General features: G+C 38.8%; 1 protein-coding gene across 1 annotated transcript in view; it reads left to right on the top strand.

The window, feature by feature from the left end:
- GPC3 (glypican 3) overlaps positions 1-24,672 on the top strand; it is a 456,600-nt gene that overhangs the window by 13,250 nt on the left and 418,678 nt on the right. The window contains exon 2 of the mRNA XM_054577034.1: positions 23,109-23,270. Within this exon, the coding sequence (XP_054433009.1) occupies positions 23,109-23,270 (162 nt within the window). The remainder of the gene's footprint in view (positions 1-23,108; positions 23,271-24,672) is intronic.

The following is a 24,672-nucleotide window of genomic DNA, read 5'->3' as shown; positions in this document are numbered from 1 at the left end:
TTTGTTCTTACCCTAGGGACCTTATCCTAGGGACTCATTTTCTCTTTTGCTGGCATTCTGGAGTATATCCTCTCTGGCCATCCCCAGAAGTCACAGTGGAAATTTGAAGAGTTTTAAAGAGCCGTGGAGGAACTGTGCTCAGTATTGCAAATAGTTCCTTCTGTTTTTCAGAAACAGATTTTCTGCTCTGTTTTAAAACTTAAAAGTTTATTTCTGAAATAATGGTTTATTTTCCCCCATGGAATTCTGAACATTTTATACAAGTGTTAATTTCTAAAACCTAAGTTATTTCTTGCCTTTGTAACTTCAGTGCTGTGGGTCAATTTAATAAACGTTGCCTAAAGGTCCTTTTGGCCTTCAAAAGCTGTCTGTCAGATTGCCTTTTCTTTGTTCTTTGAAAGTAAGGTTGCCTCATTTGCTAAGCCTGAGGTGGGGTTTGGAACAAGCATTTATTGAATCATTCAGAGTATTCCCCCACCCACCCCCTCAACAATATCCAGTTTTACTTTCAAGTTGGAGGTCTAGTGGTAATGAAATATATTATCAATAAACAAATCTGGGTAAAATTCTCCAAAAGCTCATCAACATTTCATAGAGTAGCCCAAGTTGCTCTGACACTCATAGCAAAGGGGAACACTGGATGCTCCATGCACACTCGTCACAGTCCTTCTGGGGCTCAGTATACCTTCAAAGTTACTGAGGGTCCTCCCTTCATCATCTGTTGAACTACTCTCCACATCTCCCCTTTTTGCCTTCCTCTTTTCCACCCTCACACTTTCTCTCAACTGGTTATAATTCAGAACAGAAGGTGTTTTATGGTTTGTTATATTTATTGAATGGTTTTATGTTTCTTATTCTCTAAAAAAGTAGATGACTGGAATGTTTTATATTTTCCTCTATATTTTAGTTTTAAGTTGTATTTCCTTTTGCTGTAGCTCCTGATTTCCTTCTCCCTCTTCCCCCATCTTTCTCTGCCTCCTCCACATCTGCCTGCCCTCAGTGATTCTAGAGAAAAAACAGGCTTTCTATTTCTGCCCACATATTTGGTTTGGGTACCTGGTTACTTCTCTTGGGATATTGCGAAATTTGATTCTTTAGTTAGTTTGCAGATGAAGAGCACTAAAATATGCTCCCATGAATTTACATTCCACTTTCTAAGAATTCTGAGTATTTAAAAGGCTTTTTTTTGTACAGATAGGACAAGGCTAAATATATCTGACTCGTACCTCAGATCATTGCTATGTGGTTTACATTCTCTCTCACTTTGTCATAATTCTCAATGAAGGCAAATGGCATCTTTGTTCTTAGAAATCTCTTTTCTTACACCAAATGCTTTTTCATTTTTCTAAGGAGAAGGGAGCCCCTTTAAAATCCTGCTAGTGTCGGGTAGAACTGACACCTATCTTGTAGAATAACCAAATTGCAGCCTGCTTTTCCAAGATGAAGTTATCACATTTCAGGGACATTGTTTCATTTGTGGGATTTTATTGTTCTAGTTTCAAATTTGACTTCAGGTTAGAGAGTGTATTCCAATTAGACTATTCCTTGGCATTTTTTCTTTGTCTTGATGCTTATGGGGATCTTTTGTTTGTGCTGTATCTATTATCTCTTCCAAGCTTGGCCAAGGTTGTTAGGTTATGCACTTATGTATAAATATTTAACAAGATAAGTTAGACAAAATGTGCTTGAAGATACTTCATCCCACCCCCCCCCCGCAACGGCCTCAGCTCAGTTTTTATGCAGTTACAGATGGTTGCTTTATCTCAAATGTTTAGATTTGGAGGGCATTTCTTTGTCCTTTGCTTGATGGACACAATGAAATGGAAGTTTTTGAGTCAATGGTAACTACCAGAATGGTAGCATCTAGTAACAGATAACATTAGGCTCTACTTCCTATTTTTTTCCTAACTAGTTATCCCAACTCCCCTAAGCCCGAGAGTTTTAGGTATGAGATTGTGTGTTTTTTAAGAAAATATTTTGGATAAAGACTAATGCTCTCAAGTCAGGAATAACAATTAGTACCATTCATTAATCAGGGGCATGTTTTGACTTTAAGTCCTGGCTAGGAAATATAAACTGTGAAAGTCACACATATATATGAACCTCAGGCAAATTTATGACTTGTCAGCCTTTTAAGGTTAAATTCTTAACCCCAAATCGGGGCTGGCTTTATATGTAGAGACCAGCACATTCCTCTGGGCCACTGAACACCCCCCTCCCTAGCCTTTTGCTTAACAGCAGCTAATGGCCTAATGAGCAAGAAGGATTTCTGCCTCTTATCAGCTGCCTAACCAGCAACAGGAAGGCTGATATACAGAGTATAGGTCAAAACCTGAGTTCTTGAACCAAGAAACTACAAGGTCAGTTTAAAACTCTGGATATGTGGTATCTCTATAGTCATTAATACCTGCCAGTGAAGGAGCTGGACATTTGAGTTCAAACAAATAGTAATAGTTGTCAAAAGTATGAACAGTTGAATTAATTTTGCTAATAATTCTTTCAGTCTTTGTTTAGATCTTCTATAAATAGTCTTCATATAGTCTTTAATGAGCTTTTAGTTTGCGCCTGGAGGTTGTTATGGTCATGTGGGAGTGTTTGATTGTCAGATGGTGATGATGGTGGAGGCAGTGATATTTATATTTTGGCCTGGATTTTGGAAGGGGCTGCCAAGTAAAGGTAAATAGATATCTTCTACTACTTTTACTTCTTTTTAAACTAAGTTTTTGAATAAATATGCAGTCAACTTGCCAGGAGTCAGAAAAACCTTTGTGTCTGCTCAGACCTTTTTAAGGAGCAAGAGTCATTGCCTGTTTTTAAGATCTACTTGGAATCCAGGCTCAGACTTACATAAAAATAAATATTTTAGGGTGTTCATTGCCCATCATAGTGAAAGCCCCTTGACTTTCATCTTCTGCCTTTGCATTTTTTCAGGGACAATAATGAAAACATTTTTTTCCAGATTCCACTCTGTTATTGAAAATCCTATTTACATAAACAGGCATTGTTGTGGCTTAGGGAAGAATGTGGGGTCCCATTCTTTAGCTCCTTGTATATGTTTGCTAAGGCTTGTCTAAATAGGAGTAATGACGCTTTAGTCTAAGCAGCTTTTCTCATTTAGGTAAGCAGAGTGGTTTGAAATTTCAGTTTACTAGATAATTGAGTCTCTTCTTCCTAATTATTTCAGGCATGCAGGTTGTTCTGTTGATAGTAAAGACCCTAAAATTCTAGTAGTCTCCTCAGGCATCCATTTGGTAATAAAATCCAGTGCATTTTCAGGGGTTAATTTCCATGACAATTGTGGGTCCCCTCCCCACCCCCACAATGGAAGAAATTCTTTTAGGGCCTTGGTCTCCTCACATTTACAAAAGTACACTTTAAAAAATATGTAAGGCTGTTGCTGGAATTCCTAGATCTAGAAGAAATTTAAATGTATTCGGATTCATGCTCATTACACAACTTTCATTTAGAGTTTTTAATAGCCTTGTCATATTTCTCAGAAAATCACCTCCCTGACTTTGCCAGACTTGATTTTCTGCCTTTAATGAAAAACTGAAGATCAGCAAAAGTAGAGCATAAGTATCCCCTATTCTAACTTTTTTTCTCAAAAGAAAGAACGAAAGAAAAGAGAGGGAAAGAAAGGAAGAAAGGAAAAACACTCTCAGAGGTCATCTGGTGCAGAGCGAGGTGGGAAAACCAAAAAAAAAAAAAAAAAAAAAGCAAGCTCAGGCTGCCTTAACATCTGTTAGTCATTCCCACTGGTTTGAGTTCAATTCAGTAAGTTTTTTATTGAGCACCTGTGGTGGGGGCGGTGCTAATAATCATTAACATTTATTGAGCCAGGCGCTGTGCTAAGCCCTTTATGGGCAACATGCCATGTAATCTTCACAATAGCACTACCTGGTGGGTGTTGTTATTTCCCCCATTTTACAGATGAGAAAACTGAGGTTTACAGAGGTTTAGTGACTTGTCCAGGGTCAAACAGTTATGAAATGAATTAAACCCACTTAGTCTTATTCCAGAGCCATGTTTCTAATCATTAGTCTGTGATGGGCTCAGCATTTCTAGGAATTACTCCCAAAAAACCAGTTTTGAAAACCCAGTATGTGTGAGATGCTTGGGTTCTGGGGATATGAAGTCAAATACTCCACTCTCCCTGCTCTTGGTTAGGGAGGCAGACAGGTAGACAGATGAGGACCCAGCACGGTGGGGTCTCTGTATTTGTTGGAGGGAATTAGGAGGCCATGAGAAGATAAGTAGTTTGAACTTGTGGGAATGCTGTATCTCAAATGGAGCTCAGCCGCCAAGGGTCATGGGCATTCGATTTTCCTGTTCAGTGAATGTCATCTTCTCTTTATGAGTTGAACTGCCTCATCGCTGCCGCAGTTTACTGTAGCATTGGCTACCTTGAACCCAGCACTTCTTAGATATGCATGGTCAGTGTGGTTTGAGAGAATAGGCTCCATATAGTTCCTGTGTCAATATTTCTCCTTTATTTCAGTTCTCCCTTTTTGAAAAGAGTAAAAGCCAAGTGAGGCTTGGTATTTCTGAACCAAATTGCTATGGTCTCAAAAGCTGTTGGTTTTCTGAAGGCAGTTCATGTAAAACTAGCAGCATATAGGGAGACCCTGGATCCAGGCATGGTTCATTCAGCTTGATCTGGAACCCGTCTGGCACTGTCTCTCTTGGAACCCACCCTGGGCAGAGCTCTGTATCTGTATCATCCATGGCTTGCCTGGAGAATGAAGTTACTATTAGCAATTTTTTAGTTTTTCAGTGAAGTCATGGCGATGGAAAGGAAATCCTGAAATCACCTGTTTGGGAAATTTATTTTTGTTTTTCATAGTTCCTGAGGAAAATAGGGAAGGAAAGAAAGTCACTACTGAGCCTTGCTAAAAACTCTTCTGTGTTGCATTAACAACTTTTAGATTTTCTTCAATTTTAGGGAACATTTGGTTCAGGGTAAAGTGAACTCACCAATGTATATATAGTGTGTTTGCAACAGTATCATTAAACTTCCACTCTCAGCTTACCAAAAACTCCATGTTTCCAAGTTTCTTAGTTTCTCTGTAATGTTTCGCTTGCCAACTTCCCTCCCATGCACTTTCTCCTTCATTAAATCTCTTCCATAGAAAGGGGTCGCCACCAAGTCTAGACTTCAGTAACATGCCGGAGGAGGGCCAATTAGTGAGGATTTTGATTTATATTACATGAGGGTGGGAGGAGGAGGAAAATCTGTCCTTCCCAGTCCTTCAGATACTCAAGTTCTAACACAACAGTATGTTGAAGATGTATAAAATTACTGGAGCATTTACACAGCTATTCCCCAAGATGGCATAAATGCCACAGCACTAGAGCATGTCAGCGTAGACACTTAGATCAGCTGAAGGATAGGAAAAAGGAAAAGATCAATAACACTGCTTCTCACTCAGGGATCAAGAGTGTTTGATTTTCTTTTGGTTGTATTTTGCTCAGGTGCAGTGTGCATGTTGTAGTAACAAGGCAGCTAACTCACTTTTCCGCAGGTTCCTATCATAGGGAAAAGGGAAAGATGAAATAGAGGACACAGATTATTTACAGTGGCTGAGGATGTAATTACAAGGTGCAATGGCTTGAAACTGAAATTTAGGTTAGCCATTAGAGCTAGGAAAAGCATCTTAACAGTGAGGGCAATTGGGCATCTCAAAGATTTGCCTGAGAGCTTGTTAAACAGCATCTCCGGAAGTGCTGAAGGCAAGGGCGGGTGTAATGTGATGGGAAACTCCTACCAAATTCCAGGTTGGCCTGGAGGCCCAGAATGTTCGGCAGTTTCCATTGTTGCCTGGCTCTCTTTGTGATTATTTAATTGCTAGTAGCTTGAAACAATTTTTTTCAGGTATCTAAATATACCTCATTGGTTGAGCATAAGAAAACAAATCCAGCCCTGACTGGTGTGGGTCAGTGGATTGAGCGCCGGCCTGCAAACCAAAGGGTCGCCGGTTCGATTCCCAGTGTAGGGCACATGCCTGGGTTGCAGGCCATGTCCCCAGTAGGGGGCGCTCGAGAGGAAACCACACTTTGATGTTTCTCTCCCTCTTTCTCCCTCCCTTCCCCTCTCTAAAAATAAGTAAATAAAATACTAAAAAAAAAAAAGAAAATGAATCTATCTGAACAGTGAAAATGAGGCATTTGGATTGGTTTGAGCACAATTTTTAACAACCTTTCTGGAATATGGATCAAGGACTGAGGCTTATTATTATTCACTCCTGCAAGGCTTCTTCCTTCTTATAATAGGCGTCTATTGCTGTTAAAGTAACATTTGGGCTCTGTCAATATGACTTTCTCAAGGCTGACCCTAGATAAAATTTCATTTTGCTCCCTTTTATTTATTTTTTAATCTTTCCTTTTTGACATTGTCCCTAGGGCTATCCAAGTGTTCTGGATTGCCTCCCTTCTCCCTTCCCTTCTTTCCTGTGCTGGAGGAAGATCCCAAGTAAACCCTTTAGCCTTGAGGTATTAAGGAATTACTAAGGAGCATTGCACTTGAAGACAATACATGATGAAATTACTTAACAAAGATAGTAACTGCCCCACAATGAAACATTTGGATATTACTAGGCAAATACTCATAGGTGGGGTAGGGGGAAAGAGCAGGTGTATTTGTTTTTTAGGGCTACAATAACAAATTACCTCAAATTTGGTGGCTTAAAAGAATTGAAATTTACAATCTCACAGTTCTGGGGGCCAGAAATCCAAAATCAAGGTTTCGGCAGGACTTCCCTCTAAGGGCTTTAGCAGAGAATCTGTTCTTGCCACACCCAGCTTCTGGTGACTCCAGACCTTCCTTGGTTTGTAGCTGCATCATTCTAAGCTCTGCCCCTGTCTTTACAAGGCCTTTTATTCTTCCTGTGTCTCTCCTCTGTGTATCTTTTTAGAGGACACTTGTCATTGTATTTAGGGTCCACCTGGATAACCTGGATGACCTCTTCTTGAGATCCTTAATTTAGTTACATCTGCAAGACCCATTTTTCAAATAAGATCGCATTCACAGGTTCTTGGGGTTAGAACATGGTCATATCTTTTGGGGGGATACCATTAAGACTACTAGAGAAGAGAGCTTTCTGGCAACTTACCAGGGCACTCACCTCTAAGGAGAACTTGCCCTGGGGAGGCTTAAAGTTTGTAAAATTTCAGTATGTTTCCTGAGAGAGATGTGGGTAGCAACTACTATTAGTCCATTTTCTAAGAGGTAAAATTGAGGGCCTGGGGAACAAAATGACTTAAACATAAGTCACTGTGGATCAAAAGGGTTCTGAAACAGAAGAGGCTATCATATTTATCATAGACTTTATATTTTAAGTCATGGCTCCTGGATTTTTTTTCTTAAAAATGGAATGTTTTTTTGTAAACACTTTAGCCATGGAAGACAATTATTGCTTATTACCCACCTGAAAAACTTTTTTCTCAGAATCTGTAGGCTCAAGGTGATGGTGTGCTTTCAGTCTACCATAGTTTTCCACTTAGTCATTGTGGTTTGCTAGAGCATCAGCTACAGGGAGTTTAGGAAGCCAGAACCATTTGCGAAGGAAAAGTCTGCCTTTTCAGTGTTCAGGTATACTGAGTTTTAGGTACAACTTGCATGAAGAGAGGTAAATATATAGTTGTCACATATGAGACATTCTCTGAAGAAATGCTGTCACACTTGCTTATGACAAAAAAGACCGGTTGTAACATTTATGTTAGTGACAACCTTGTTATATAAAGTGATTAGTGAGTTAAGAGAATGGCCTTCATGGAAATGCAGAGAGAAAAAAAACTTTGGAGGTCATCAGTTCCAGCCTCCCATCTAGTGCAGGGGTCTCTTCTGCAGTATTCCCAATATTGCTACCCAGGTTATACTTGAATGCTTCAATACACAGATAATTTACTGTGTAGAAAGCATAGTCTCATCATGGAGTATTTGTTCATTCATTCGACAAATGTTTATTAAATATGTACTATATACTGGGCATTATGTCCTGTCAGGGACTACAAAGATGGTCAAGATAGAGTTCTTGGCTACAGAAACTTACAATTTAATAGTAGGAATAAAAAGTGTATACCAAATAGCTATAACATCTAGATTGCAATATGCAGTGTGAAAGGCACAGAGTGCTGAAAATTCTGAGTTGACAGCTCATGGGGTTTATTTGGTGGGAGGGGTGGAGAAGGGTAGACAAACATTATGAAAGACACTTGAGAGAGAGTCTTATAAATGAGAAGGTTTTAATAGCTGGGGCTAGGGGAAGAGCACTTCAGGGACAGAAATAGCATGAGCAAAACAGGGAAGCAGAAAATGGAGGCATATGTTTGGGAAACATTTAATAGGAATTTAATTTAATTCTCACAACCACTTTAAGAGGTAGGTGTTACTGTCCCCATTTTATAGATAAGGAAGCTGAGGCTCAGAGATTAAGTAACTTGCCTAAGATCACGTGGCTGTTAAGTGGTCAAGTTGGGGTGCACATGCTAGGCTGTCTTATTTCAGAGTCCTTCCCTTTGCCACCGCCAGCCATCCCATCAGGAAGCTATCTGCCATTAGTCGACCTCTGGAGACAAAGAGAATATGATTATTACTTGATGCAAAGTGCTGAAAAGGCTGAATTAGTTGTTGGTCTTTGCCTTGGCCCTATATCCATGGTCACATATAGCCTAGTACTATTAACATAACCTTCCTGGAAGGGCAGAGGCATGTCCTTTGCTTCTTTTGCATCCTCCCAATGCCCAGTCTAGAATGAGATAAGTGACTATCAATTGATGTACACTTGGGGAACTTAGACTCTCAGACATGAAATTACCTTAGCAGTCATCTAGTCAGGTTCAGATTTGAGAGGTATTTCGTTAAGTCACACAGATGATTGGGTAGCACAGCAGATAATAGCACTTTAGTCTTGGTAGGGAATGGCCTTTCCCCTAGCAATGTGATTTCATACACAGGGGAAAGGGTTTAGCACTTAGAATGGGCCTAGGATACTGAAATTCTCAGCTATGCTTCAGATCTACATAGTTGAAGATGGTATCTGAAAAATAAAAATTATACATCTCCTGAAAAATAGGATCTCAGCTATTTATCTGAGTTGAATAATAATTAGTGAAAGAGTGACTAGGGGAGACAGGAAAATTGCTTTAGTTTAGTCCCTCTGGCAGAATTCTAAACGAAAAGATATTTTTTATCCCAACTTTAGACTAGCTAACATTATTCTCCAACCCAATTTTGTTTTTATTAGAGGTTTCTCCCCCGTGTGTGTGTGTGTGTGTGTGTGTGTGTGTGTGTGTGTGTGAGAGAGAGAGAGAGAGAGAGAGAGAGAGAGAGAGAGAGAGAGAGCGCGCGCGAGAGAGCGCCTTTTCCCTGGAATAGAATACTGTTCTTCTAAAAGTTGCTCTAGTAGTATCAATTAATCTGACCTAGTTCTTTTAAAACTCAACTGTTTTAAAATTCTGGCACTGGTTCCAAGTGAGAGGGGAGGGCATCAAGCCCAAACCTCAGTGGGCCTCTTGAGATACAAAGATGAGTCAGTCAAGGGACTTAAATCTAGTGGAGATAAGTCCTGCAAATATAACTATTGTACAAGTTAGTGTGAGAAGTGTCTATAAAGGATGCAGAGTGCTATGGGAATTCAAATGACAGAAACCTTGTGGAGTACATCTTTTTCGGCTCCCATGAACCCTGTCTCCTGTGATAATACAATCCAAAGATAACTAGGAGTCAATTATACCTCAGTAAAGCTGGAAAATATAAAACAAGAGTAACCAATGATAACTAGGAATCACTGTGTAGCAGGGCTCATAGAGCTCCCCTTCATCTCACTCCTGTCGCTATCCTGCGGGTCACTTTTTCCTTTAGCCATACCACATTCCTTGTCAGTGCCTGAACATGCTACCCACTTATGCACTCTAATGCCCTTGCTCCATTTTCTTGGAGGTTTTTAAAGAAGAAAAATGATGCCATCATCTATGTACTTTAGAAACGTCTCTCCAGGACTTGGTGTGGAGGAAAGTATAGAGGCAGGATAGCCAGTCTAGAGGCTATTCTAGTTGTCCAAACAAAAAGAGGTGAGGTGATAAAACAAAATAAAAAGGAGGGAAATTGAGGGGATGTTTAAAAGGCAGAACCAGACCTAGCTGGTGTGGCCCAGTGGATTGAGCACTGGCCTGAGAACCAAATGGTCGCCGGTTCGATTCCCAGTGTAGGGTACGTTCCTGGGTTGTGGGCCATGTCCCCAGTAGGGGGTGCATGAAATGCTACCACACATTGATGTTTCTCTCCCTCTCTTTTTCTCTCCATTCCCTTCTCTGGAAATAAATAAATAAAATCTTAAAGAAAAAGGCAGAACCTGTGGGATTAGGGACAGTTGGTTCTAGGGGGTACAGGCAAGTAAGCTGTCCAGAATGACATAGAGGTTCCTAGATTCTAGTTAGTTTGGAAGAACATTTTCTGACCAGTATGTGAACTCCAGGGGAGGGACTGTTTCCTGTTCATTATTGTATTCCTTGGGTTGGGCATTGTACCTGGCACAAAGTAGGCATTCATTAAATGTTGTGTGAATGAATCATTCACCACATCGGCAGGCTGGATGTAATCAATAAATTTGTGTACCCATTCCACATGTTGACTGCTGGTTGGGAATGTGGTCCAGAAAGAACCTCGTTGTGGGAGAGGGTAGTGATCTAGGGATTCCACTTTTACTGGGTATGAAATTATATGCAGTTAGTTGGCAGTTGGCAGTGGAGATAAAGGTAATTCATTCTTTAATTCTCAGGTTTAGAGAATGGCTTATCTCCACGGTTGCTTTAAATTCGCAGTGCTCCAGTGTGATAGCGACATTTTTGGCCTACCTTTACACAGGCAGGCTATGGTGGCCCTACGCGTGATCTTTGTTTTAAAGTCAGAGCTCATGATACCTGGGTGCGCCCTCTGCAAGGTCATGTTCTTTCAGGCTAAATTACAGAAGGGTAACCTTCAGCTGGGTTCCCTACAATGATTTCTTCTACAAGCAATCATCACTTTCCCCACCAGTTTCAAATGCAGCCATTTCTTTCATCTGTATTCCTATCTTGATTATTAGTAAGAAATTAATGAGTAAGATTTGATTTAGATAGTGATTAATTATAGCACCATTATAATAGCAAGCCATCATTATATGCTAAGGAAATTAGCTAATATTTTTGGATGGCAAACTGACTTGTCCTCTATTAAAAAATACTTTAAAAAAATACCTGCTATATATATTTTTTGTTCATTAGTAGAGAAACCTGCACTTAATCCTTTGAATAATTTTAATAGGCATCTGTTATTTTCCCTACAAGTCATGAAGCAACCAGTTTTGGATATCATTCATTCATTAGCTTAATATTACTTTAATGACAACATTATGTTATTATTTTTAGCACAATATACCTTTGTTAGGGAAAAAAAAACAACAAACCCTGCCGTTCATAAAACAGACCTTGGCAATGAAATGTGTCAAATCATCATATATGTGGAAAATATTTCAATTTTCATTGTTACTGAGCCCTAACAATTCATTCTCTTCTGTTGCTGTTTGAATATGTTCCATCTGCTCTTAGAAAAGTATAAGGATCAAGGTGTACATTAATATTTCTGTTCTTTAATGTGTTTTTAATGTGATTTTTTGACAATTTATAGTCATTTGCTAAAATTGCAGCCTAGTAAAATAACCAACATATAGGACATAATAAAGGTAATTAGAGAACCAGAGGGCTGGAAGTGACCTCGAGAGGTTATTTAGTCCATTTCCCAATTTCATGCAGTAAGACTAATCTTCCTAAACAGCACTCTTAATTATGTTATGTCTCTGCTTCAGAACTGACAGTGGTCTTTATTGCCTATGGGGTCAAGCCCACAGGCTTCTGTCTGGATCCAAGGCCCTTCATATTCTAGCCTATCTTAATTGATAAGCTAGCTATACCCTATATTGCAGCTTCTCTCTAGGCAGGTTAGTCTTGCCCCACTGTTCTGCTTGTGCCAAACACATTTCACTTATTGGCCTCTCCAAATCCTTCCCATCCTTTACTGTCTTGCTCCAGCCCCATTTCCTCCTGGAAGTCTTCTTTGACCCCTAGAGCCTGTAGTGAGCATTCCATCATCTAGCAAATGTTGCCATATCATATATTTTAAAAATGAACTTTATTGAGATATAATTTACAAACAAAAGATGCACCCATTTTAAGAATTTAATGAGCTTTGACAAAAGTATATACCCATGTAACCACTACCCCAATTAAAATATAGACTACTTCTATCGCCTCAGAAAATATACATGTTTTGTAACCTAACTACAGAGCAACTTTTACTGTTCTTTAGCTATTTTTGTGTGAAAGTGTGGTCTCTTAGTATGAATTTATTTTAATTTTACTTAACATGTATTGAATATTTACCTTATACCAAGAAGACTTAAGAGCTTTGCATGCATAATCTCACTCAATTCTTGCAATAATGCTGTAAAGTAAGTGCTATTGATAACTTCATTTTATAGATAAGGATAAAAAGCCATACAGACATTAAATAACCTACCTGTGCTTGCACAGCTAACGAATGGTGGGGCTAGGACTAAATTACAAGCAACTTGATAAGAGGGGCCATAAGTGCTTTTGCTCCTTACTGCCTACTAATGCCTATTACAGTACAGAGGCTATTAATATGTACCCATCTGGAATAAAATCCAATAGAACAGACATATTTAAACAACTCCATACACATTGTTCACTGTTCTCTTCCAATTAGGGACAGGGCTCAGGCACGGAATGGGGCCTCCACACGATTGTGAGCCTATGACTGCATAGTAAAGAAGAACTGAAGCTCCAGTCCTGGGGGAGGTGGCTAAGGGAAACCAGAAGTAGTATGAAATGTGAAGCCCTTGAATGGAGCCAAAATAGAGCAAGAACTGGGTCCAAAGGAAAGAATGTGTGATGGTTGTCAGGAAGGCAAGTAGCCAAGCCTAAGAGGCCCCTGACACAAGAGTACACATTAGCAGGGAGCCTTCTGTGGACCACCTGTGGTTAAGCCTCTGGGCAGGGAGGCATCTGGTAAGGTGTTCAGCTTGGATACACATGGGAATAATCCCCCAGAAAAAAGCTTCCATAACTCCAATATCCATTTCCAGTTGTAAGAACCAGAGCTGGACCCAATGTGCAAGCAAAACATTGCCTCAAAATAATTAGAAGTAATTTACTTCATAGTGCCTTCAAGTGAAACATCTATTTGTGTATCTTCAAGATGTTTGGATATTGATTTTTTGTGGTATTTTAAAATATTTTTCCAAGGTCAAAGTTAAGCATACAGATGTAAAATTTCACCTGTTTCCACTCCATCTTTTTAGATTGGACAGACACAAAATTCTTTACTAATGTTCTCAGTCTTCATACTCATTAATTCAACATTATATGCACAAAGCTGAATGGGATTGACAGGGCATCCCAAAGGAGATGGGAGTCCTTCTCTGTTCTTCAGGAACTGGAAGTAGAGGAGAGGACATTATAATATAAAGGTACTTTTTAATCCTCCAGAACAAATGGAAACTAGCAGTCCCATAATGACTTTAGTTAATTTTTTTCTTTTAGCATCTGCGAATGCAAGCTATTAAGCCGGAGAGAGTTGAACCTTTCTGGCTCATTTGAATAGGCAATTGCTAAGGTTTCTCTTTATCTTCATCCCAGGCTATATTGCTTGTTGCTAGTCCCATTTGCAGCTGAATTCCATTTTTTACCAAAAAAAATGTGAGCACCTCTTTGATGAGTGAGGTCTACTATTATTTTCCCTTTCCATCTAATAATAAAGGAACTATTTTCCTTTAACCTTCTTTTGTTTCTAACATACTTAAAGAATGTTTTGCTAGTTACTGTGTCTTTTACAGGTTGCATCTTATTTCTTGAATTGTCTTTCTGCTTTTAATATGTACCAGTTCTCAGTGTACCTCTTTAGTTATTTGCCCTTAGTTTTACATTTTATTCATGCTACTTGGGGTCGGTTCCCAGAGTAATTCATTGTTTTGTTGATGAGGATTCCTGTATAAATTCTTTCTCTATTTCTTTCTGTTTTGTGTGTTCTTTATCTTTTGTTTCTTTCATGTACATGTTCATGCCTTGAAATGGTTATATTTTATTGTCGTCATTTCATTTGGGCATGTCTAGCTCTCCGGGCCCACTTTGTTCCTTACGCTGTCTTGTATTGGGGCTTATTTTAAACTGGTCTGCAAGTTATGTGAACTTTACTTAAAATGGTTTTCCCTTTGGCATAATTTTCTCTCCTTTCTGGTTTGGAAATCCTGAATTCTTATCAGTTTACAGATAATTTATTTCCTCAAATCTATAGCTAACTTTTAGCCCCCAGATCAATTGTATTGGTTTATTGATCAACCAGGCAGTGGATTACTGGGAGGAAAGATAAATATTGCTATATATACATTTCTTATATTTGGATATAACATATACCTTTCTTTGTAACATGTGACATGTTTCAAAAAAAGTTTTCATTTGAGATTTTATTCCCTTAAAGAGTTTTGGCTAAATAAATTTCGATGTAGTGGGAGTTTATACAATGATGAATATTGACCACCTCAGGTAAGGGGTACACTATGCAAGCTCTAAGTTACTTTATGAATTATTATATCAAGAACAAATCAAACTGGTGTCATGGTAATTCAAAGAGTCATTCCTGGGCTTCTCTAGGCACACTGATCAGCAATGTGTTTCCTTCTAAGATCTAAGCAACTCGTAGCATTTCACAGAGAAAAGATCTGAGCCCTTTTATTTTCTAACTCCCACTAGCCAGAGCTAGTGGGAGTAGGAACAGTACTAACAGCTACCTTGCCAAATAAACCCTACCACTTTTGTATTTTATCACCAGTGGAAATTTAAAAACACAAAAGATTTTATCAATAACATTTCATTTTATGAACATACTCAAATACTGCTATTTCAAATACACACTACATAAGTTTACCAAAAAAGTAAATAAAACCTGGCTAGTTGGACAGGAATTTGGTATAATGCAAAATATCTGCTATATAGAATTTTTTATATCTGCATGTGTGATACAACCAAACTTGTTTAAATCTAGATTAGCCCCTCTTTCCCAGGGGGACTCTTTCCCTTCTTGGTCCAGTAAACTGAATCAGTTTCTCTTCCTAGAATAGCATTACATCTTGTAACCTCATGTAGAAAGAACACAGTGAGCTAGAACTAGCTGGTTTTTTCCCTTTTTTTGAAGATAATCATGAAGCCTTTACGCTTATACCATATTTAAAATCAGTTTAAGACATGTGTGCAATTTATATTTATAGGAGATAAATCTGAACTCTGTCTCCAGACCCCAAATTGTATTTTGACACGTTAAATATCACTTTTCCAGTCAGTACTATAAATTGCAGTGCTGGATTAGGTTTTGGAATATGCATTATCTGTGCTCTCCTTTACTATGTTTGTCAGCAGCTCCCTTGAGGAGGAGGAAGTGGAGTACTTGGAGTCAATACCCTGGATTCCAACAGTGATGTCATACAAGGCAAAACTTGAAACTTGGATATATACATGAAGGCCATGATTAACTGGAATTCCTAGGGAAATAAGATGCTGTAATAAAAATAAATTTTCTGGTAACATAGGGCTAACTAGTGTTCTCTCCTCCCCTTATTTAAAATCCCAGTTGTTGAAAACCTGTCTCAAATGTCTGAATATTCTTTCTAGCCTTACTTCAGTAAGTTTTGACATTTATTATGAAACCTTATTTTGCCAAGGACCATATAGGACTTGGAGGGAGTCCTCCCTATTTTCCCTATACATGTTTTGTCATCCTGGCTAACTATGTTGCTTTATTGCACTCATTTACTATGCACTAGGTATTTTTCCCTGTTAATCCCTTTAGGCAGTGGGCTTTGGGGTAAGGACTGTGTCTCTTTTCTGTCTTTATTTTTTAATTGAATTTATTGGTGTGATATTGGTTAATAAAATTATTTAGAAGGGGTATGTCTCTCTTGTTCAAAGTTGTACCTCCACCATATAGCACAGTGCTTGGGACATAGAAAATGGGTTCTCTGAGAAGTGGATGCCAATGTGGCACTATTTGTGCAAGAGATTTGTTGGGTGAAAACACTTGTAAAGACAAATGAGCAGGGAGTTGAAGGATGCTGGTACAGCCTTCAGAATGTGGTGTAGGTCTGATGCCTGTGGAGGAGAGAGTGAAAGAAGAAGACTGAATAGGAAGAATCTTAATCTGCACTGCAGTTTTAAGAAAACTTTGTCAAGGTCAACTGGGAGTCCTAAAGCCAAAATCCCTGTCAGGAAAGTCCTGCATCTCATCAGACCAAATATGTTTGCCATGCTCAGTCACTGGCAGGGAGCAGCCCGTAGTGACTGTGGCCTGGGCACAACATGATGGTGAATTCAGCAGCTGGGACCATTAGTCAATTACAGTCCCGACAGGAGGGGGTCTGATGTGCATATTTTCATGGCCAGAATAGAAGGAACTCAACAAACACTTTCTGAAGGGAGAGTTTGAGTAAATCAGGAATTTCAGAAGAGGAAAGAGATTGGACTTAATATTCATTGAGCCCTAATATCTGCTAGTATAGATGGAGGTTATAAAATCATGGGACTCTCCCTCACTTCTCTCATATCTCCTTAAATGTTGCCTTATAAAAGAAGCCTTCCCTGACTCCTCTACATAAATAGAATTACCCCCACAGCTGCCACATTCACTATATTCCTTGCTTTGTTTTTTAATCATTAAGAAATCAACACCCAAAACCAGATCAAGACACAGGAAAGAAAGAAAACTACAGGCCAACATCACTGATGAACACAGATGCTAAACTCTTCAACAAAATATTGGCAAATCACATGTAGCAATACATTAAAAAGATCATAGGAGAATCAAGATGGCGAAAGAGTGGAAGTCACACTGACCTCCTCCCAGGACCAATCTGGCATAACAACTAAATTGGGGAGAAATCACCTGGAACAAACAACTGAACAAGAGCGAGAGAGGAGCCTTGTAACCTCGGAGACAGAAGAATCGGCTTTAGCGCAATCTAACTGGTAAGGACTGCGGTACAGACCTGAGAAGGTGGGTGGGGTGCCCACAGGCGGCAGCACCAGAAGGATATTGAAATGGCCAGTGGGATCCCCCTGAGAAGAGAGGGGTCTGAACCAAAAGCAGGGATCTCTAGCCCATGGCACCAGAGCCCAAAAAGTACACAAAAAGTAGCCAGCTGTGAAAAGCGGCAGGGTTGCTCTCTGCCAGAGACAGGCGGCTGGAGACACAAAGAGCCTTCTATAGGACCAATGAAAAATTTTTATTTGCAGCCCACCTACCCTGGTCTCCGGCAAAGGCAGGGGCAGAGTGGGCTAGAGACACCTGAGGAGAGACTGGGGAAGGAGGCTTTGGGGAAAGAACTGAGAGAGTAGCTAGCGGGATCTTAGTGCTGACTCATCCCCAAGGCGGCAGTGGCCATCTTGCTCAGGCAGAGACCACGCCCCCTGACCGGCACCAGCGTCAAAGGACACAACAGCCCCACCCACAGGGGATTCCACCCCGCCCTGTGCTGTCTAAGCTGCCTGCTAAGTGCAGAGTGGCAACTGCAGACAGTAGGTCCCTGGCTAAAGGGGACACAGAGAGGGCTGGCGACACTTGAGGAGAGAATGGGGATGGAGTCTTTGGGGAGAGGACGGAAGGAGTAGCCAGTGGGATCCCAGTGTGGACTCCTCCCCCATACGGCATCAGCATGAGAGGACCCAAAGCCCGCCCCCAGGAGGGACCCTGCCCCGCCCTGAGCTGTCTAACGTCGCCTGCTGAGTGCAGAGTCACTAGGTTAACAGCTGAAGGAGGCAGCCACAGATGGTAGATCCCTGGAAGTCTCGAGCAGACTGCCTAAGGTCAGACAGGGTCAACATCTGACATAATCAGAGGCAGATCCAGAGAAGAAAAAACAGCGGTTTCCTACCATAGAAGTTCACACCACAAAGTCAGGAAACCAAGGTAGATCAATTTAAGAAGCAGAAACAAAAAAGAAGAGTCTCACAAATAATGGGAAGACAAAGAAACACCACCTCCACTGAAGGGAAAGGAGGAATCCCCAGAAAGAAAACTAAATGAAATAGAGGCAAGAAGACTATCAGATACTGAGTTCCAAACAATGGTTCTAAGGAAGCTCAATGAGCTCAGTGAGCTCAGAGAGAATTACAAAAAACTACAGGGAAACTACAAGGAACGTACTGCAAACTATATCAGCATGAAAAAGGACACAGAAACTATCAACAAGAGACAAGAGGAAACGAAGAATACAATTTCTGAATTGAAGAAAACACTGTAGAAGGAATCAAAAGCAGGCTAGATGAAGCTAAGGACCGAATCAGCAAGCTGGAAGACAAGGTAAAAACAAGCTCCCAGAAAGAGCAAGAAAATGAAAAAGACTCAAAGAGAATGAAGAGGCATTTAGGGAAATGCAGGACAACCTGAAACGTAATAACATCTGTATAATAGGAATACCAGAAGGAGAAGAGGAGGAGGAAGGGATAGAGAACCTGTTTGAAAAAGTAATGATGGACAACTTCCCTGATTTGAGGAGAGGAAAAGTCACACAAGTCCAGGAAGCACAGAGGGTCCCATTCAAGAAGAAACCAATGAGGCCCACTCCGAGACACATCATCAGTAAAATGGCAAATATCAAAGACAGAGAATCCTAAAGGAAGCAAGTCAGAGAGAGGTAGTAACATATAAGGAAGCCCCAATATGGCTAGCAGCTGACTTCTCAGCAGAAACACTGCAAGCCAGAAGGGAGTGGCAAGAAATATTCCAAGTCATGAAAAGCAAAGGCCTGCAACCAAGACTTCTCTACCCAGCAAGCCTCTCAATTAAAATGGAAGGCAAAATAAGGAGTTTCTCAGACAAAAGAAGGCTAAAAGAATACACCTCCACCAAACCAGAACTGCAAAATATGCTAAAGGGACTGCTCTAAGATGAAGAAAAATTTTTATGAATACTCAGTTCCTTTCATAGTTGCCAATATTTGATATTACCAATATTTTTAATACTCATTAATCTGATTGTGACAATTATGTTATTTTAATTGTTCCTTTACTATTTGTTGAAACTAAACCTGTTTTAGTATATTTCTTGCTTATTTCTATTATTTTTTTAAAAAAAGCTTTAAATGCATTTTGGTGTTCTTTACCCATTTTATTGATTAAAGGTTTGCAGAACTTTTTTCCCTAAAAAAAACAAAACAAGAACAAGAAACCTATTAACCATGTTTTAGATGTGTTGCAAATACTTTTCTATTCTATTCCTTGTCCTTTAACTTTTTTAATATGTATATTACTATATAGTTAAATGTTTAATATAGTCATATTATCAATATTTACTTTATAGCTTCTGAGTTTGAGTATTTTACTTCAGGTCATGAAAAATATTAGTTCTATTTTCTTCTAAAATTCCTTGGTTTCTACATATTGATTTATAACTCACCCAAATATTTCTTGTATAATGTGTGAAATAGGGCTCTATATTTGTTTTATTTCAAGTAACAGTGGTCCATGCACCTTATTTGTTGAACAAGCCTTATTTTACCCATTGATTTGAAATATCAACTTAATCATACATATATTAACCAGATATGTATATTTGTCTCTAGAATGTTCATTATATTTCATTGATCTACTTGATTATTTCTGTGCTGGTGTCATGTTGGTTTAATTGCTGAGACTTCATAATGAGTTTAATTTTTTTTAGTATTTTGTAATTAACTTTGACATTTAAAAAAATAAATAACATCTATCTGCATTTAAGAAAGAAAGAAAGAAAGAGAGAGAGATGGAACTCCTACCTTTTGTGACAACGTGGACGGAAGTGGAGAATATTAAGCTAAGTGAAATAAGCCAGTTGATGAAAGATAATTAGCATATGGTCTCACCTATAAGTGCACTCTATTCAACAAAATAAACTAGTGAACAAAATCAATCACAGGCTCGGAAACTTGGAGCAGACTGGAAGTGACCCAAAGGGAGAGGGAAAGAGGACAATGTTGGAAAGAAGGGGAAGGGACTAGACAAAGAACATGTAAGAATGACCCATGGACATGGGCAACAGTGTGGGCATTGACTGTGGGAGCGAGGGATTGGGGTGGGATGGGTGGAGGAGGTAAATGGGGAAAAATTGAGACAACTGTAATAGAATAAACATGATTTATAAATAAAATTATATTTAAAAAAATCATACACCATGATCAACCATATGGGAAAATATATTTGCTAATGATACTTTGGACAAGAGTTTGATCTCCAAAATATATAAAGAAGTCACATGACTCCACTCAGGAAGACAAACAACCCAATTAAAAAATGGGCAAAGGACCTGAACAGACACTTCTTCAAAGAGGACATATAAAGGGCCCAGAGACCTACATCACTAGTCATGAGAGAAATACAAATTAAAACCATATTGAGATACCACTTCACACCGGTCAGAATGGCCATCATAAACAAATCCACAAACAACAGGTGCTGGCGAGGCTGTGGAGAAAAGGGAACCCTAGTACACTGTTGGTGGGAATGTAGACTGGTGCTGCCACTGTGGAAAACAATGTGGAATTTCTTCAAAAAGCTAAAAATGGAACTGCCTTTTGACCCAGAGATTCCACTGCTGGGATTATATTGTAAGAATCCCAAAATACCAATTCGAAAGAACCTAGGTAACCCAATGTTCATAGCAGAACAATTGACGATAGCCAAGTGCTGGAAGCGGCCTAGGTGCCCAGCAGTAAATGAGTGGATCAAAAAACTATGGTGCATTTACACAATGGAATACTACACAGCAGAAAGAAAGAAGGAGCTACTACCCTTCGTGACAGCTTGGATGGATCTGGAGAGCATTATGCTAAGTGAAATAAGCCAGGGGGTGAAAGACAAATACCATATGATCTCACCTATAAGTGGAACCTAATCAACAAACAAACAAGTGAACAAAATATAACCAGAGACATTGAAATAAAGAACAAACTGACAATAATCAGAGGGGAGTGGGGAGGGGATATGGGGGAGTAGGAGAAGGGTCATCAAGGAACATGTATAAAGGAAATATGGACAAAGCTGAGGAGGGTAGGATCGAGAGTGGGAGGTGGGAATGGGTGGGGTGAGGTGGAGTGGTGAGGGCAAAATGGAGACCAATGCACTTAACAACAATAAAAAAGAAAAAAATCATAAAGAGAAAAAATAACAGCTTCATTGAGGTACATCTGATGTACAATAAACTGCACACATTTTAAGGGTACAATTTGATAATTTTGACATATGTATATGGCCATGAAATGATCACCACAATCAAAATAATGAACATATCCCTAAATTTCATCACTGTTCTCCCTGCTCTCCTCCTCCCAACAATCACTGAACTGTTGCCTGTCACTCTAGAATAATTTTAATTTTCTAGACTTTTGTATAAATTGAACCATAGAGTATGTACATTTTTTTGTAATTTGGCTTTCTTCACTTAGTGTAATGTTTTTGAAATTAATCCATGTGGTAGCATGTTATCAATAGTTGAGTCCTTTTTATTATTGAGTAAAATTACATATATATCCCACAGTTTGTTTTCCCTTCCATATTCAGTTTTATTTTTTCTGCAGTACTTATCACTATAGTTTTGTTGTCTCCTGGAATATAAACTCCCCGAGGGCAGGGGCTTTGTATTATGGTATAGCCACAGTCCTTGACACATCATAAGTACTCGATAAATATTTAATGAATGACACTTATTTACTCTCATGGCTTCAGTTTTCATTCATATACTGATGACTTCCATTGATTCAGAAGTGTGTTGAGTCACCAGTGAGGAGTTGAGAATGACAAAGTTTTCTATCACTGGGAAACTTGATGGATGATGATCATTAACTAAGATTACAGAACAGAGAAGATGGAACCTTGTGTATGTGTGTGTGTGTGTGTGTATGAGACATATTGTGTTCAGTTTTGGGCATGTTGTATTTGAGATTCCTATAAAGTAGTTGAAATTTTGGGATTTTGGAGTTTAGAAAAGAGGTGAGGGATAGATTAAGGAGTTCCCCAATCATATGGGTTTGGATAAAATCATCTAGAGGGAAGATGTAGAATGAGGGAGAAAGTCAATGACATTTAAGTGTTAGGCAGAAGAGGAAGCAAGAAAAGACATGAGAATACCCATAGCAGCAGGTATTTGGTGTGTGTTGGCAGGGGGGTGGTTAGGTTCACTGAAACAAGGGAGGAAGAGAGTGTTTTAAAAAATAGAGATTGGTGAACTGTGAAGGATGTTGTAAAAAGTCACAGTGGATGAAGACTTTTCAGAAGAGGTTCTGATTCCCTAATTTTGGAATAAGCAAGGAGATCATTTGGCAAATCTTAATGGAAATGCAAAAATAGAAGACATTCTGTATCATAAGGGAAGTAGCAATGAAGTAGCTCAGGAACAAGAGTTAAGAATTTGTGATAGAGATTGAATGTTGGAGTCATAAGAGATTTTGGTGATTGCCTGAATGTTTATAGTGTCCTCTGGGTGTTTCCTCTGTAAATCTTTCCTCAGACCTTTAGTTAAAGCAATAACAGCAACAAAGCTTTGATATAATGTTGGTGTTTTACTCGTTTATCCCAAGAAATGCAACATTGGGTTGACTAGATGTACATTTCATTAGGAAGTCATAAGTGGAATTTTGAAAATTGTTTCTTGGTTGTGTTCTCATTCGTAAATTATAATCAGGAAAAATAAATTGTAGGAGTATAGATTAATCTTTTAACAGACAAATTAAATATCGGTGTTGAATGACATATACTTGGTGCTATAAATTAGTTTATGCAGAATTTATGAGCCAAACCTAGGCAATTAATTCTAATGGTTATTCAAAAAGAATCAATCATAAGGATAATTGGGAGAAAGCAAAGAATTAGTTAAGATAAACACTAATTTTGAATAATCAAGATTTTACTGTATTTTAAAAGAAATGTATTGTTTTGCCCTCTTTGCCTCTTTTCTCTTTCTCTGTGTGTGTGTGTGCGCGCGCGCGCATGTGTATTATAGTCTACTTACTGAAACATGAAAAACTTGTTTTTTTCAGGGTCAGATTTGCAAGTATGTCTTCCCAAGGGTCCAACATGCTGTTCAAGAAAGATGGAAGAAAAATACCAACTAACAGCACGATTGAACATGGAACAACTGCTTCAGTCTGCAAGTATGGAGCTCAAGTTCTTAATTATTCAGAATGCTGCAGTTTTCCAAGGTGAGTTCTGGGTATCATTTCAGATGAGGTGCTCAGTGATACCATTATGTGGGCACTGGGGTTTGAAAAGCTAAATATAATTTATAAATTACCATTATAGCATTAATGCTTGATGTAAAAGCTTCCTAATAAGAAATTCTGTTTAAGGAAAAACACATTTTTTTTTTACAAGAAACTTCATTCCAACTTTGGAAAGGTGGGTATTGTCAAAAAATCATTGTCCAAAGACATACTATTTACCTGTGTGTAGAAAGCTGTAAATCTCCACAGCAAGAGTAAATGATATTTTCTTTCAACTAGCCTGTAAGATACACTTAAACAACAACAACAACAAACAACAGAAATTACTTAAATTCTAGTTTTCTCCAGGAGTGACTTAGGTATTTCTGGAACACATGCAAACTCCTTCTGACCACTGGGACCATTTCCATTTAAGGAGAAACTGGCTTGATGACCCTAGTTTTTCTCATTTGTGTGAGTGGTTTTCACCTCTTTCTTTGTGAGTCTCAGTTCTTACTATACCTGTGTGTGACTGTAAAAGAAGCTGTTGTGGCATTACCAGGTATGTAGGAAATTGCATTTCTCTTTACTAACTTGTAGGACTATCATGGCAGGATGGGGGAGTACATCCACTGATTCAAAGACTCAGCTACGGATGGTGATGATAGTGGTGACAGTAGTGGCAATAACAAGCATGTATATAGCACTATGTGCTGGGTAAACTTATAAGTGCTTTGCATATATTAATTCATTTAACCCTCACAATAACTCCATGATGTATTATTATTATTAATATCCCAATTTTGTGGATAAAAATCCAAGACACAGAATGATTAAGTAACTTTCTCAAGGTCAAAGAACTAGTAAAGGGTAAAGGCAGGATTTGAACCCAGGCGGTCTACCTCTCAGAGTGTATACTTTTAACAACCTCAATATGGCGCCTCCTGCGAGGGAAAATTAATTCTTGATATTGGGGCTCTCTTTTATCTTTTTCTTAAGGAGATGGAATCCGCTGACTTTTTCTTGCCCCACAAAGAGAGAATTGGGGTCATATCAAAAATTAACACTTCTGACTACTTGACATTACATATCTTGAGAGTTATGACACCTTTATTAAAATTAAACTCTTTGAATTGTAAGGTGGGTTGATTATAGATTATTTTGTGTATTATAATGGAATTCTTAGAATGAGCTTAGAAAGTTATTCAAATTAACTAATTAAAGCAGACATTTACAACAGTTTCTTGGGTTAAAGCTTCAGGGGGCATATGAAGTACAATATATAAGCTTGAAGTATTTGTTAATCTATTTACAGTCAGACTCTTGTGAAGAGTTTGTTGAGACTAACAATTTGGCAATAGAATGAATAATTTAAACTGATTTAAAAAATACATGTACCATT

Source organism: Pteronotus mesoamericanus, unplaced genomic scaffold (genome assembly GCF_021234165.1).
Source record: "Pteronotus mesoamericanus isolate MK-2021 breed Mesoamerican mustached bat unplaced genomic scaffold, CSHL_Meso_final contig_40, whole genome shotgun sequence".
Lineage (NCBI taxonomy): Eukaryota > Metazoa > Chordata > Mammalia > Chiroptera > Mormoopidae > Pteronotus > Pteronotus mesoamericanus.
The sequence above is the reverse complement of the archived record's forward strand: the minus strand, read 5'-3'. Positions and strand labels throughout refer to the sequence as shown.